Source organism: Podarcis muralis, chromosome 7 (assembly GCF_964188315.1).
Source record: "Podarcis muralis chromosome 7, rPodMur119.hap1.1, whole genome shotgun sequence".
NCBI classification, from domain to species: domain Eukaryota; kingdom Metazoa; phylum Chordata; class Lepidosauria; order Squamata; family Lacertidae; genus Podarcis; species Podarcis muralis.
In genome coordinates this window covers 52762958-52780077 of record NC_135661.1, presented here as the reverse complement: position 1 = coordinate 52780077, position 17120 = coordinate 52762958, and the positions used below count along the sequence as shown (strand labels likewise).

Sequence of the window (17120 nt, the reverse complement as noted above, 5' to 3'; positions counted from 1 at the left end):
ATAAGAAACAAAGTATTAACATAGAATCATGTCATTGTAGGTTTGACCGATGGCCATTCAACCTCTGCTTAAAAACCTCCCAGCGAAGGAGCACGAACGCCAATAATCTCACAATATAACAGCAAATTGTAACAACGATGTAGCGCGCCAGCTCCACGGTGTATTTAGGGCAGGGAGCCCTCCTCCTCCCCTCTCTCCTGAATGAGTGAGGAGGGGGCGCTGGACTTCTGCCCCCCCCCCCCAGCCCTACTTTCTCCGACACGAGCACCAGTACGCGCGTGTACTAGTGATGGGACCCTCGCGCCCTCATCTAAACCCCAGGAAGAGGAGGAGGCGCATGCGCGCTCGGCCAGCCCCGTCTGGAAGAGGGGAGGAAAAAAAAAAAATCCCACGCCGCGCGCTCCTTCGCCTTAGGAGCAGTTAGTTGTGAATGGTTGAGGGTGTTTGGCCGGAGTACTCCGGGAGGGGAGGGGCGAGAGGGAAGTTGCTCGCTCTCTCTGACTCGCGCGCGCGCTGCGAGGAGAAACCGGGAGGAGGGAGGGAAAGAGAGAGACGCCGCTCCTTCTCCCTCAGTGGCTCCAGAGACGCCTCAGCGGGGCGAGTCGCGACCGTTTGCCGCCCGCCCGCGTCGAGTCTCTCTTCTCTCTCTCTCCCACCCACCACCCACCCCTTTCTGGGTTGTGTGAGGGAGGGAAATAAAGACGGAAGCGGCGGCTTGAGGAGGGGAAAGAGAGAGAGAGAGGAGGGGAGGGGGGGAAACCCTCACGAGATATATATGTATATATACAAAAGCAGTTGGGCTTCGTTGAAGCGCCGCCGCCGCCGCGCCCTCCTCCTCCCCTCAGCGACGGCGACAAAAGCCGGCTTCGCCTGAGGTGAACGAAGAAAGGCGGAGGTGGGGCTCGAGCGCCGCTGAGGGAGAAGCGGACGGTTCAGCTCAGTCAGTCGCGGCGGCGGCTCTCGCTGCTACTGCCGCCGCCGCCGAGCTCGCTCCTGCCCAAGACCGCTCGCTCGCTCGCCGCCTCAGCCACCGCTTCCTGCTCGGCCACACGATGCCGCGGGTCGTCCCGGACCAGCGCAGCAAGTTCGAGAACGAGGAGTTCTTCAGGAAGCTGAGCCGAGAGTGCGAGGTGAGGGAGGGAGGGAGGGAGGGAGAGAGCGCGGGGCGGAAGTGGAGCAGGGAGACCGAGGGAGAGAGAGAGACGGAGAGCGACTCCGTGCCCAGCGGGCAGCCGGCCTCTGGCGGAGTCCGCCGGCAGGGGAGAGAGCAGGGAGCGGGAGGAAGGAGACGGGCAGGCGCCGCTGCTTCTCCGCCGGAGAGGGAGGGGGGGAGGGAAGGCGGCGGCGGAGAGGAAGGAGGAAACTTCGCGCCGGCGATGGCAGCGCTCTGCTGTCCTGCTGTGGAGTTTTGCTCTCAGAGAGGGGCGCGGGGTGGGTCGGTGGGTGGGAGTTTAATATCGCAGGCAGGATTTTAAAACAAACAAACAAAAAAAAAAACAAAAACCAAACCCAAAACTTGGTCTTAGTTATGGGATGATGGAGGTTCCTCGTGGCATGCACACGTTGGTGCCCACTTAATCCAGATTTATCCTTCAAAGGAGTGGGATCTGATAAATCGAAGAAGAAAACTTGTTGCCCCTCTTTGATAACTTGACTGACCCGTTTTGCAATGGTTACCCCTCTCTAGAAGCACCCCACCCACCCACCCACTCTTTTTTAAAAGAGAAGTTACAGCCCGGTGAAAGAGGAGAGAGGTGACATTTTGATGCCAACGGCGTCGTGTGGATGCTGTGAAAAACCTGCGTGCGTGAGCGTTGTTCCCACAATAAGCACCCGTTTGGAAGCACCCTTGGGGAGAGAAGCCACTCCCCAGGCAGCCCAACGCATTATTATTATTATGCCGTTTAAAATGTGTTTCTTTTTTCTTTTTTAAAAGCCCAGTTTTCAGGATACGCTGCCATCACAAGGTGATTTACAAGACTTAATACACACGTTAATTACACTTAATTAATTCAGTTTTTTAAGTAAATAAAAAACCTCACTTTTCAATGGCAGGAGATACTGTACTCCCAGAGCAGTTTACAAATGTCAGTGATAGAACTGTCGCTGCCCTCAGGCTTATAATCTAAAAGAAGCAATCCAAAAGGAAGAGGAATTGAAAGGGAGGAGGAGGGGGAAAAGAAGAAAATACATGAAAGCAACTTTACTTTGTAAAAAAGCAACATCAGCCTCCCGCCCCGAAGTATCAGTACTATTGAACCAAACACAGACTTGACTGAAAGTGTCTTCAGATTATTATTGGATTTTTTTATAGTAGTAGCAATACCTTTTCAGTACTGTATTGCCTTTTTGAGGCAGTTCCAAAGATAGAGCCAACACTGAGAAAAACCTATCTATCCCTGGTACTTTGGAGCAACCGACAACAGCAACTAGGGTTTTCCAATGAGTATGTAGCAGGAATGCTGCGCCAACCCTAGAAAGGTCTAGGATCACATGCTTCAGGGTGGTGTGTGGTTATTGAACCCTGTTCAGGTTGCATGGGAAAGGGAACACTTACTTCCAAGTAAGCAGAAGGCAGGGAAATGCAGTCCTATATCTGTTAAGGCAGAGACCTCCTATACAGCCAATACATCAGAATAGGGATTACTACCAAATAAAGATACTAAAAGTCCTTATTGTGTGTGTGTGTGTGTGTGTGTGCGTGTGCGTGTGCGTGCGTGTGTGTGCTCTCCCTAACATCACTGGGGCACCCAGACTGGCCCTTCTTATCTTCTGCTCCACACCAAAAGGAAAAAGTGACCTCTATTCTCCTGCCACCCGCTTAACAACATGTAGTGTATTATATACCCTGCTTGTTCTTCGTAATTGATTAGGTGATAATAATGACTTGAATTCTGTTGCTAATATGGGTTACAAGCTACACATAAGTATGTGCTGAGAAAGAATGGGAAGTTGTTCTTTGGACAGACTGGTGTATATTATCAGATAGTGACAATGTAGTTGCAACTTATTTCACATAAGCAATGTTGAACATTTGTTGTCCAAAGCATGTAGTGAAAGAAGAAAAGGAAATCCACTGCTGTTAAGTTTCCCTGGTTTTGAGTGCAGGGGCCCTGGGGTGTGGGTATCGGCATGGAGGAGTTTAACAATTCATATGATTGTGCAGCTGTCATAGGATGCTATCTCTTTTGTCCAAGGAAAATATTTGGGGGGGGGGGGGGGAGTCCTGGATCACATGCATTTTTATGTCCCTAATCACCTTTTCACACAAATATGTGGTTAAATAGTACTTTTATGCCCCTTACAATGTATGCTTATGTTAGGTGAAATATGAAATTATAATCCTTGTGTTGATGGGTGTGGATACATGCGTGTAGAACATGGCAAAACAGTAGTTATTCCACACTGATTAATTTTGGCTAAAGATTAATAACCTTGCATAGGATGGTTGCAGTGGACATTGAGTAGCTCAAATATTTCAGACTTTTTGTTTCCCTATAGCAAATGTGCTCAGTGCTAATTAGTTGGGGATACTGACTTTTTTCATTTGAGAGGGGTATTGTTTTTAACATTTTAAAGGAGAAAACTGGAGCGAACTGTGTTGACTTATACAATACTCATTAGCATGGGATCTTGTGAACATGTTCCATATTCAGCGGTGGAGGGACTTCCTGAATTTGGAGCACATGTGGCAGCTCTTTATTTCCCCTTTCTCATTATGTGCTCATAGTGTCCGTATCTGGCATTTATTGCATCAGATGCTACTAATGCCATTAAAACTAGAAGTTCAGCTTCCAATTTCTAAGCTGGAGTAGTTCACACATACAAACCCTTTAATATCATCTGCTGTATTTTCTCTTTTGCTTCCTTCTGCCCCAAAACTGAATGGTAAATTCTGTGCTGGATTGTGCATTCTCTTTTGTCTTGCTTTACATTTGCTGCTGCATCTATGCATCATGATAATTCTTTATACATAAGTTCTTAACCCAAGGTACCACTGTATACATCCACATTTGCATTGTTTTCTTATATATAATATGCAATTCACACAGAAGTTGCAGGATCTGAGTGCAGCTCTACTAATTATTGTAATCTTGTTAAAGTGCTTGGAAGTGCACCACTGCAGTTTTGTTTTTCTTTCCTTATTAGATGCAAACTAATTGTGAAATATTTAGTGCCTCTCCACCATGAGCATTCTTTACACACATGTTTGTGGTGTTGTTGAGTCAGCTGTCCTCTTTGTGCCTTCTGTCCTTTCTGTGGAGATGTTGAACTTACATGTTTAATGGTCAATACATCCTATCCCAAGTACTGAATTTTTAGAAGAGACTTTGTTTCATTGTTTGCCTGCTGCATGAACAATGTTGACATCTCTCTCCCCAATAACATTTCCTTGCTTGTCCTTTTCCATTTCATTGTCTATGAATATTTTGCTCTTAGCACTTTTATTCAAAGGTGGGCAAATACAAAGCTGGGAATCATAGTGTGGCTTTTAAAATAATGTCTAAAGATGAATTGTGTACAGAAGTATTTCTTGGGGAGGAGAGCACCCTCTTCTCAGCCTCTCTGGAAGTAGAATATTGTATTCAGTTTGTATCTGTGTAGGCTTGCCCTTATCTCTTCCCTGGTATTGTACAGAAGGCAGGATTCAGGTTTTGATTTGGCTTGTGCTTATTGCAGATTAAATACACTGGCTTCAGGGACAGACCACATGAAGAAAGACAGGCCAGGTTTCAGAATGCGTGCCGAGATGGACGGTCTGAGATAGTAAGTATATGCATGGATCCTATACATTGGTGAAGTTTACTTATGTGTCTTCCACTCCGCTGCTCTGGTCATCTTGGAGTCACAGCTAGTCTCACCTTAAAAAAGCATAAACTGTTTAGATCCAATTTTCTTATGCTAGCAATCCAGAATGAAATAAGTGGTCTGAGCTGCTAGGACTTACAGAAGGGAAAAAACCCTATTTTCTGCTGTCTTCACAAATGTATGGGAATTTGGGAAGTACAGACTAGATGGCTAAAGCCTAGATCTAGACTGTAAAATGTTATTTGTTCACATATGGTCATTGTCCATGGCACTTTCAAGACCGTTGGTCATTCCATTTCAGAAAGGCTTTCATCCTGGCTGTTTGAGAGTGATTCTTACTGCTCAAGGTGAAAATAAAATTCACTAGACTTCCTTATTTCTTTAAACTGCAGGTTTATCAATTGTTTTTAGATATAAAATGCCTCAAATTACTAGGTGCTATACAATAAATTTTGAAAAAGAGAATTCTGTACCTGCAGACTTAAAATCTAATTTTAATAAAGTAGGAATTAGTGTAAAAAGTACATAGAAATAGAATATTCTGTGTGCTTAAACGTTTCATACTCTACATTTATATACACTCACTAATGGCTATCTCAGCAGGAACATTTAAGTACTGCTGTGCATGAGTACTAAGAGCTGTTAAGATAGAAACTCTTGTCTATCAGTATTTAGCATGCAGCTAAATACAGAAAGCTTTTTGGTGGTGGAAAACAGCAACAATCATATTTACCAATTTAGTTGTATTTTGTATTAGGTTTTACAGCTAAAAATATTCCTTTTGTGAGCTTGGTTGTAGTAAAAGTTAATTCTTCATGTTTTAAAACTATGTTATACAAGGGAGTAGGTTGCTTGCTTATATCATTGCACTGTGGAATTTTGATGTATTAAAACTGCCTAGAACTAAGTTTTACTTTACTACTTTCTTTTTTCTCTCCCCCTCCCCCCCTTTTTTAGTTTTTACTTATTTCTTCAATGAGATCTGTGTGCTCACTAGCCACTACTGGTTGATTTTGTGCAATGTTCATTTTATTGAATTATGGCACTTAAAATATGACATTTTTGTATCCACCATTGTCTTCAAGTGCATTGTTTTTATGTGTAATGAAATTGGTAGAGAAAGTTCCATGTTTGAAGGCTGGGGTATGATAGGCAATAAGCACATGTGTTGTACTTGTTCTTCATAATAAGACAGCATACCCTTTAGGAGTTGTGACTGCTGGGTCTGCTGCTGTGAACCTATGATTTTAAGTTCATAAATGGTCACAATTATCCTAGCTTGTGCAGTGCTACTGTTCAAACAGCAGTATGATTTTTCTTTTCAGTTTGACAGAAACATTCCCATTGCAGCTGGTTCTTATGAACCCCATCTGTTGTAACAAAAAAAGTAGATAGTTCCCTTATAGAGAAATTGCATTGATCTGAATCCTCTGATTTTTGTCCTGAACATGTTGCCTGTCTTTTTAGATCTCACATTGGATGTGTTTGGATGTTGCAATAAACCATTGCTTATTGTGATGGGGATGAGCCTAGGAAAGATCATGCACTTCCCCTCCTCTTAGTGCCTCTGGTATAGTTGCAAGGAGGAAGCTTTCGTTTCCATTTTGATTAACTGCAAGTCACCATTTTGTCAACACTCAACAAACTGTGGTTAGTCTTAACTATAGTTTGTTAGAACCAAACCAACTTCATACAAAATCTTAGTTTAGGGTTTTGGATGAGATGATAAACTGTGTATAACCAAAAAATGAAAGTAAAAGCTGATCTCCTTATGACTGCGTTGGAAGAGAATTGGGAAAGGTGGAGTGTGCAAACCAGAGGCTTATGTAGACATGTTCCTGTCACAATAAATCACTGTTATAGTAACATTTGGTTTATTGTGATGTCCAAATATAGCCGTTATATTATTTTAATGGTGAAAACTAACAAGTAGAAAATGCTTGACACTCATTCAGACTTAACAATTAATTAATTAAATTTCTAAACCACCTTTCATCCAAGAACCGCAGGGTGGATTACAATATAAAAACACCAAAAATAGATAACAATAACAAGCAAAAAACAAAGGTATTTTGCTCTTGAATACTATATTGTTGGTCAAGCATGTTAAATTTTGCATAGAGTTCCATTTAAAAATATATATATATCAGACTCTGCAAAAGCAAATAGTTAACATTCCCAGGTTTGCTGTACATTAAAATTACCTCTCACCATAAGCAGGAAGCTTTATATTTTATGATATCCTTAAAGTTCATGTGAAGCAGCCTTCTGTAACCTGGTACCCTCCAAATATTTTGAACTACAACTCAAGTCAACCCCAGTCATTATCGGCCGTAGTCGGGGTAAAGGGTGATGTAGTTGAAAAAAATCTGGAGGGTACCAGGTTGCAGAAGGCTGCATTACATCAAAATGAAACTCACTTATTTTTATAACATATCCCCAAAGCCACATAAAATTCTTCATGTGATAGCTAATGTAAAATTATACAGTGGATTAGTTTTATAATCTGCTCTAACAATATTCATAATACCTAGTGCAATTGCTCATTGGTTCTCATGATAGTCATATTTATTTAAAAGTGTATTCATATACCGTATTTAATCCAAAGGTCTCAGTGCGGGCAACACAAGTTAAATAAGTTAAATGTGAGTATAATAATCTCAGTAAAAACACAATATATCAAACAATATTCAGTTCAATGACCTCCAAATGATTACATAAAAAGCTATGACTAGGCCCTGAGCGTTATTTTGTGGAAGTACTAAAGATGATAGTTGATGGACCAAAGAGTGTTGCATTAATTAGGAGTGGTCACCATCACTATTATATAATAACAACTGTGACCTACTCTTGAGCAAATTCTGCCATTGCCATCAGTCAAGCTTATGCATGATACGTCTATTCAAAGCTTCCACAGAAACCTAAGGCAGCAACTTTAATAAGATTGATTGTATGGGTAGATGCTCCTGCCAACCTAGCAGTTCGAAAGCACGTCAAAGTGCAAGTAGATAAATAGGTACCACTCCAGTGGGAAGGTAAACGGCATTTCCGTGCGCTGCTCTGGTTCGCTAGAAGCGGCTTAGTCATGCTGGCCACATGACCCAGAAGCTGTATGCCGGCTCCCTCGGCCAATAAAGCGAGATGAGCGCCGCAACCCCAGAGTCGGTCACGACTGGACCTAATGGTCAGTGGTCCCTTTACCTTTATGGGTAGATGCTATTTGACTGACAGTCTTAGGCTAATATTTTAATTACAATTTTGTTGTTTTAGGGATAAACATCCAGACAATATTTGGCAAAATGTTACTTATTAGCAATTTATTCAATATCTCATTCATAGTGATTCTAATGTGACATTCTTGGCATTCAAAATACCAGTATATTTACAATACAGCTCATTTGTATATGTAAGATAATTGTATCAAAGAGTATATACACTATTAAATACTTTCATGCCACGTTTGTCCATGTCTCAAGAACCTTGAGAATCCTTGCAGGCTCCAAGCTTGTAACACATGTGCCTCATTTGGCAATCTATGTAGATTCTTGGGTGTGTTCCGATTCTGAGGCATGGCTCAATATTTAATCTAAATAATAAATAGCTTATGAACCTGATTGAAGTTACAGTAAGTGTGTCATTTTCTGTACTTGAATGAAATGATACTACATATCCTTGTGTTGAAACACTAAATTCAAATATTTAATCTTACAAGTGCGGACCTGCATCAAAATGTTGCAGTATATCCTCAGTCCTAAACAAGAATGCTTCGGTTCAAGGCTCCAGCAAAGAGGAGCCATGTGATGTTGAGAGTTTGCAGAGCCCCTCCTTTTTTTCTTACCTTCTTGAAACTTTCCTCCACAGTACTATATAGTGATAAGGCATTCAGAGCTTATTGCCAGGCCAGAGCCCAAGTGCTTTATTGGCATAGGTTTGAGGGTGAACATTATGCATGGAGAAGGATGCTTTTTAAAACAACATGGTATGCATTTCCCCCAACTCTAATGGTCACCTTTAGGATACAGGGGCTCGAATAGGCCCAGAGCTCCTTCTATTTCTCTCTCACACACCCCTTAAATACTGCATGGCTCAGTCACCCTCAGTCATTGAATTAACTGAGAGATTCACACAGACTACCTAGCACACCCACCTCAGCATCTTTTATGTCCCCTGGTGCAGAGATTCAATTATTTGAATTTGCTATTAGAGGGGTTATGTTTAACAAACTGGAGATCAGGAGTGTGACCTTTTAGCATTGAAATCTGTGCCCACGTATCCTGGCAGAGATTTTCGTGTATATTAGAATGCTTCTAAAGAGTTCTACTCTGTGCTCTTAATGAGCTTCCTAAAATGGATTTTGAAACTTTTTTGAAATTAGATGCCTGGTATGTAGGTCTTGATTTGATGGTATAGTAGCTATTTCACCTATTCCCTCTTTGTTGTGACCATATAATGAGGCATTATTGACTTGGTGTAGGATAGAATATTTCTGGTGGCTGTCAGTTTATTAACTTGGGACATAACTTGAAAGTTTTATCATTAATGACATTTCTATTTTCTAGCCCTGTTAACTATAGCTGAATCTTAGAAAGAATTGCAGATTTTTGACTACCTTTCTATAACAGTCTTTATTGGCAGGGATCCATAGCCATAAATTTGAAAGGTGTTCAGTGTTTAATGAATGCTGAAATAATTAAAGAATGGCTGATACTTAAATGTGAACTTTGAATTATTATAGCAGTCAGTTCTTTAGGCATTGGGGGGTTCTTTTATCGGTTCACCACATTAGGAAAGTAGATGATGATGGAACAAAATATTAATCTCTTTTAAAAACCAAAATAGTGAATGTGTATTTTTACAAAAATCAGTGAGAAGTACACTCAAAATCAGGAATTGATTTAGTTGTGTTATTCAAAACAGTCGGGTTTTTTAGTTTAAAAAAAGACAGCAGCTGCCTATAAAGACTGGCTTCTAACAAAACTTTAAGAAATGCTCTTGGCTGCTTATCTGCAGCTGCAACGTTTGAATCAAAATGTTACTTTCAGTATCTATGTTCATTTCCCATCCTACTGCTGTACTTCCTCTAGTGAGTTTGTATGGTGTACATTAATCTTGTGTGTGTTCATTTGTTGCTGGCGATGGAGACAGCTTGAGATACATTTTCTTTTCAAATGAGAATTCACAAACCTTTGCTTCACATTGTGTTTCCCTCATTATACAACTGTGCAGAGTTAAAGCTTTTTACTTATAAGTTGCACTTAAAATATAAGCACCCCTTAAAACATTCAAACCACTTAGTCAGACTTGCACTGTAAACCAGTATAGAATTTTCAGAAAGTAAAGTATTGATTATGTGTTGTATCTTATATCTGAGACAGCCAATGGCAAATGTTGTCAAAATGAAATCAGATGTTTGTAACTTAATATTTAAGAAAAATGATGAGTGCATGTTTTTTACTTTGAGCATTCTTAGTGCTGCTCAGCTTTAAAGACATAAACTGATGTAAAAATAAATTTCTGCCTGCATAATTTATGTAATGTCTTGCTCCCTGATCCTGTTTGTATTGATTTTTCTAAAAGGCTTTTGTGGCCACAGGAACCAATCTGTCTCTCCAGTTTTTTCCGGCCAGCTGGCAAGGGGAGCAACGGCAGACACCAACCCGAGAGTACGTTGACTTTGAAAGAGAGGGAGGCAAGGTAAGGACAAAAAGTATAGATTGTGGTTATACAGGTATATATCACAGTGGCTTTAAAATGTGAGCTAGAGGTTTATGATATAAAATGAACTTGTAATAATACACATTGATATTTCTTTATTTTTATGGTGGCCAGTTGCCTATTGCTTCTTTAAACCATGCAAAAAGTATATGAAACTATTACCATACATGTTGTGTAAATGTGGCAACAGCTTAGTGGCTCCTAAATGGATTTTGCAGTACGCCCAGGATCACGGGAAGGGGAGAACATTTAGCACAAAGAATAGAATAAAATATTGCTACTGCTTTCTAATACAGTGGTACCTCAGGTTAAGTACTTAATTCGTTCCAGAGGTCCATTCTTAACCTGAAACTGTTCTTAACCTGAAGCACCACTTTAGCTAATGGGGCCTCCAGCTGCTGCCACTTCGCTGGAGCACGATTTCTGTTCTCATCCTGAAGCAAAGTTCTTAACCCGAGGTAATATTTCTGGGTTAGCGGAGTCTGTAACCTGAAGCGTATGTAACCCGAGGTACCACTGTAGTTTTCATGCTTTATAATAGTATTGAAATGTGTTTCACAATTTTTAATTGATACTCTAAGGCCACATTTGGAATTTTGAGGAAGTGCCAAGGACACTAGTCACAAAATGATTGCCAACAGGGGTGTGGCTTAATGCACAATGGCTGCTGCCTTCAGAAGAACAGGAAAAGAAAAGGGACGGGAACATAAAATGGTTCAAATATGAAGAACACTATGCAACTTTTTTTGTTAAAATCTTTGAAAAACTTCCTTCTTTTCAGGCTTTGTTAAGTCTTTGATATGCTGTCTGTTGCTGGTGTGCTGCTGTAGATTAGAGATCGCAAATAAAAGATAACTGAATCCAGGAATCATTTTGAATTACTAAAGCCAGGCATGAACAGGCATGGCCACAAATAAAAAGATATACTTAATGCTGGATGGCATTAAGTAATTTTATACTATCTTTTTTGAAAGTAATTTTAGGAATGCACAGAAAATACACTCTACAAACATGAATCACCCTTGTACTTGAATGCCATTGTACATCTATTTCATTCATTCTTCCTATGTCAAGAGGCAATACAAGTTCTTTATCGATAGCTGAGTAGATTTACAACACGTGGTGTGTTCTTTTCTATTCCTGGTTCAAACTTTTTTTGTACTGAACTTTACTGTGCTGTTTTGTTTCTGCTTTGTCTTAATGATGACATATATTTTAATTCTGTGCATTGTCCTGATCATGTTTATAAAGGGCAGCCTAAAAATCTTTGAAATAAGACAAATGAATTTCCTTCAAGTTTTGCCTAAAATGAAGTTTAAATAGTGAATATAGGGCTTTCCACATCAGGAATTTTGAGGGAAGCAAAGCATTTAAATAATAGCAAAATATATTGAGGAGGAAGTCCTGCACATTTCATCACAAAGGATTAAAAGAATGCTTGCTTTATGTTGCAAACTGGCAAATTTTAACTTCAAGTACAGAAAAATATATATATTGACTTGAGGGCCTTCTGGTGGTTCCCTCATTGCGAGAAGTAAGGTTACAGGGAACCAGGCAGAGGGCCTTCTCGGTAGTGGCGCCTGCCCTGTGGAACGCCCTCCCAGCAGATGTCAAAGCAATAAACAACTATTTTACTTTTAAAAGACAACTCTTTAGGGAAGTTTTTAATGTCTGATGCTGTACTGTTTTTAATATTCAGTTGGAAGCCGCCCAGAATGGCTGGGGAAACCCAGCCAGATGGGCGGGGTATAAATAATAAATTATTATTATTATTATTATTATGAATAGTATTTAATATGTAGTTATTGTATGAGTATAAGTTGGATAAATAAAAGTACTGAAGCAACAGAAGCTTATTGTTGGAGGCTGAACTGAATGGAGCAGTGTTCTGATCTAGTATGTCTGCTCTTTCATACATCCTTGTCTCTATATGAATATATGAATATTTATGGCTCCTGGCTCTCTACATGGCTGTTGGACTGGTACAGGCTATGTATCTTGTACAGCAGGCATCACCAAAATGAGCACAGAACAGTCCTGGAAGCAAAGGTACCTGTATTTTCTGTGACACACCCATACTACTGGTTGTGCAAGTCATGTGAAAATACAGTTTTGGTATGAAGAGGTATTGTGGTTTGTATCCTGAAATACTAAAACTGATAGATCTGACTAGATGTACTGGCAGTTATGTGAGGATATAAGTGATAAATCCTTGAGAAAGGAAGTGAGAGATTACCACTTTCTTGAAGTTTAACTCCTACTTCATTTCACTCATGGTGGTAAGGCAGTTCAATTCAGTTTTGTTCCTAGTAGTACTCTCTTGTTTGTATGTGTTATTCATCATCATCCCCAACCCACAATTGAATGCATATAGTGTAAAAGACAAACAGGCAACTGAGCTTGTGGAATAGCCAATAACACAATGGCCAATACAGTCGTACCTTGGATCTCAAACGCCTTGGCTCCCAAAAAATCAGCTCCTATTTTTCCGGTTTTTGAATGGTTTTGGGAGTCGAACGGACTCCTGGAACTTATTCTGTTCAAGAACCAAGGTACCACTGTACAAGCAAACTTTGGCATAAGGAGGACATGAAGATTTCTAGAGAATGCATTTTTTTGCTTCTGGCCTCCTTTCCTAAAACTTGTATTTTTTGTGATTCTCGAAGCACTGCTTTCAGACTCATCTTTAAGGTTCTTGCATTAGGTTTTAAAACAAACTTATTGTAAAAAGCCTACAAGTAAATGCAATTTTAGTAGATAAATATATTTTGCTATCCAGTTTTCTGGATGTATATCATTACTTCAAAGTGCCTGTGTTTAATGTATCCTTCAACATTGGGAAATGGAATTAGGGCAGCTTCGAAGAACATTCAACAAAGCAGGGGCAAGGAATGTGGGAAATGAGGCAAGGAAGCTATGGATCTAGCTATGGTTAAGAAGAAAGAGAATGCATAGCCACTTGCACTTTCCTTCCAGAAAAGCAAGAGGCATTATCGCAGTTCAGTAGCACATTCAAGCCATACAAAAGCAGTCAAGGGGAGTGTGGCCTTTGCGAGACTCTTATGGAGTCTCCCAATGGCCAAATAGAGAATCCTGGAGGGCCACATTTGGCTCCAGGGCCTGAGTTATAACATGTCTGAAAAAGAGTGGCATTGAGCAGCCTCTAGGACTGATTCCAAAGAGCTGAATATGCAGGGGGTGCCATGCCCACCCAGTTACAAGAAAAATGTATCCTATAACTTTCTCCTGAATATGAAAAAGCTTTTTGCAAAGCTTATGGGTCATTCTGAGTCATGTCCACTAAGTGTCATGATACAGGGCTAAAGCCAAGTCACAGGTACATTTCACCTTCTCAAAATTAATTCCTGTAAGGTGATCTTACGCTTGCTACAAGAGGGACAAACTTGTACTTTTCAGGAAATGCAAAAACAGAGTACAGTAAAGGTAAAGGGACCCCTGACCATTAGGTCCAGTCGTGACCGACTCTGGGGTTGCAGTGCTCATCTTGCTTTATTGGCCGAGGGAGCCGACGTACAGCTTCCGGGTCATGTGGCTAGCATGACTAAGCCGCTTCTGGCGTACCAGAGCAGTGCACGGAAACGCCGTTTACTTTCCCACCGGAGCGGTACCTATTTATCTACTTGCACTTTGACATGCTTTCGAACTGCTAGGTTGGCAGGAGCAGGGACCGAGCAACAGGAGCTCACCCCATTGCGGGGATTCGAACTGCCGACCTTCTGATTGGCAAGTCCTAGGCTCTGTGGTTTAACCCACAGCGCCACCTGCGTCCCAAAAAGAGAGTAGTTGGATTTAATTAAGCCAAGATATGCTTGCCAGCTGGCTCTAGTCATTCACTGGAAATGATTTGATTAATGGCTGAATTATAGGTGTTGCGTGCATTAGATATGGCACTAGATTCCGGAATTAATTAGGGCAATTGCAGTCTCCTCCTTGTGGCAGGCATGTGCTTAAACCAGCACTAACTCACACAATAGGAACTTTCCCTGATTCACCACAATGACACACTCAGAGCAAAGCCAGTTCTCTCACACAGCTTCAGGACATGCACAGAGTTCCAGCTGTTCCAACCTACTTGTCAATACAATTCAGACTCTTAACTCTTTGGCTTCCCAAGTTAATAGTTAATGTATTTGTACAAGAAGATGCAGACATGCTGCCTTGGAAGGGTGAAGTTGTGTGTTATATAATTACACTATTCCTTTTAGCTCTCTGTAGCCTTACACTTTATGCCCATTATGATCAGGTTCTGGAAACTTTCAGCTATGGCTTCATTAAATGTGCAGGTACCAAAACATGAATAAGGCAAGAAAACATCCTCCTTTCTTCTCACTCAGTCCTTCAGTTATCCTCTACCCCACTAGTTCTATTGCTTTAAAAATGTTGCCATGGTTTGCTATTGGGTGGGGGATACTTTCAACACCTCATTCAGTATTTCAAAGGTCCTGTGTTTTTCCTAGCTTCCCCTCCGTTTCCCCCTATGTAGAATGAATATTAACTCTTTGGGAACAGGAGATAGCCTATCTGCTCATGATTGCTGTTATTTGGCATGAGAGAAAATCTATAAATCCAAATAGATATGTGGCAACAGTCTTTGGAAAGCTGAACTGTGGAAAATCCAGGAAAGGAAATGGAGTTTGATGTTACTCTTGGCAATTTCACTTTACATATGTGCCCTAAATCCATTTTTTTCTTGATAAGCTGGCAAGTAGGTGCTCATTGGGAGACTGCTGTGTGCTTGGTGGTAAAATGATTTCTGCTTGAAGGAACACGATGTTCTGAAACTGTTTATCTTTCCTTTTTAAGACAAGATGCTGTAACAATAGTGTTTTCCTTCGAGGAATCCCTTTGCTGTCTTTTCACTAAAGAAAACCTACTTAATCTTCCATTCTTAGTAGTCAAAATGTCTCCTCTTGAGTGACATTATTCCAGAGCTGTGTAGAACATTGGCTATTCCTGCGTGGTTTGTTGTCCAGATGTATGGCAGAATGCCAGCTGGCAATCATGGTGGTCTTGCCATGAATAAGTGCTTCAGGGAAAACATTGCAATTCATCTGCAGACCTCTATTCATTCATTCTTCCTACCTACCTCACTGAGTTACGCTACTTCATTTATTTATAGATTAGAGAAAGCAATTTTAATAGGTTTTAATTACAATTCTATGTTACACCACTTTTACAGACTGAAAGAGCAAATGCATTTCCGTGCTAGTTTCTATATTGAAAGCATTTGTTGTAGTGGTCAACACAACATTACAATTCCCTTCAATCCCTTCTGGCTGTCTCTGTCAGTGTTAAACATACAGCCAGGTGTATTTCTTATAGTTTTAAATCATGATGTTGGAGACTTTTGAGTTCCTTTTGTCTAGCTGGTGAAAAAAACAAGATAGACACCCAGCACTTCTTTTCTAAAAAAATGTTTAGGGGTACTCTCATTTTCCTACTCATATTGAAATACTGCCCATCAATGAGGCCAAATTTAGATTCACAAAATGTTTAGGGGTATGTGTACCCCTGCATCCCCGTCCCCCCAGAAAAAAAGCACTGGATACATCTATTTGGCTTTTTCCTTTTTGTAACTTCTCTGTGCTGACTGCAGTATAGCAGCATGCTTCATCTAATAGTATAAATTAAACATGGAAACTTTTGGCATCACACATTAGGGTACTTTTCCAGTAATGATACTTCATTATAATGTATCTCAACATAAAACAATTATAATTATTCCAAGATGCTTCAGTTCTGTTAAAGCTACCAACTCCAGTTTATTAAATAATAAAGTTCATCATTTTGAAAGACAGTATTAACAAAACATTTTCTCTTGCTTAACATCAGCCACCAACTGACCATCTAGTAATCAACATGTTTGATCATATAGTTATGCTTTGGAAGTATTTTTCCTGTTAATTTGATATTTCATTTTAAAAATTCAAACAAAATAAAGGAATGCTTTTCTCTATTGTACAAATGTCATCAGTATTTAATACATACAAACTTCCTTATTTGTGAAGAATTAAAAACACCACCCAGCCTATTAAGCACTGGAACAGAGAGTTGGAATAAATAGACAATTCCCCCAACAGAGAGACGAAGAAAGTAGTGTCCCTCAAGGTTCAGTGTTGGAAGCTCTGCTTTTTAACTTGTTTGGTAAATGATCTACAATTAGGGGTAAGCAGGAAGCTGGCAACGTTTATTGATGGTACTGAATAGTTCAGCGTCATTAAAAAGGGACTGTAAAAAAACTCCAAAAGACTTCTCCAAACTGAGTGAATAGACTGTAAAATGGCAAATCCAATTTAATATAAACAAGTATAAATAGTGCATGTAGGCAAAAAAAATATCTTAATTTGACATATGCATTCATGGGGTCTGACCAGGAATTAGACCTTGAAGTTGTAATACTGTAGGTGCTTCAATGAGCATGTTGACCCAGCATGCAGCAGCTGTGAACAAGGAAAATTCCATGCAAGGGATCATTAGGAACTGAATGGGGGGGGGGCGCGACTGCCATTATACATTTAATTCGTTCTGTAGGTCCATTCTTAACCTGAAACTGTTCTTAACCTGGGGTACCACTT

At 40.4% G+C, this 17120-nt stretch overlaps 1 protein-coding gene across 4 annotated transcripts in view; it reads left to right on the top strand.

Moving 5' to 3' along the window:
• The first annotated feature begins 428 nt into the window (after positions 1-428).
• Positions 429-17120, top strand: part of CBFB (core-binding factor subunit beta) — a 38579-nt gene continuing 21887 nt past the window's right edge. The window contains exons 1-3 of one of the 4 annotated variants that reach the window (XM_028739523.2): positions 429-1130; positions 4681-4767; positions 10387-10503. In XM_028739523.2, the coding sequence (XP_028595356.1) occupies positions 1053-1130; positions 4681-4767; positions 10387-10503 (282 nt within the window). In that variant the 5' untranslated portion in view covers positions 429-1052. The remainder of the gene's footprint in view (positions 1131-4680; positions 4768-10386; positions 10504-17120) is intronic. The other 3 variants (XM_028739521.2, XM_028739522.2, XM_028739520.2) reach the window with 3 other exon arrangements.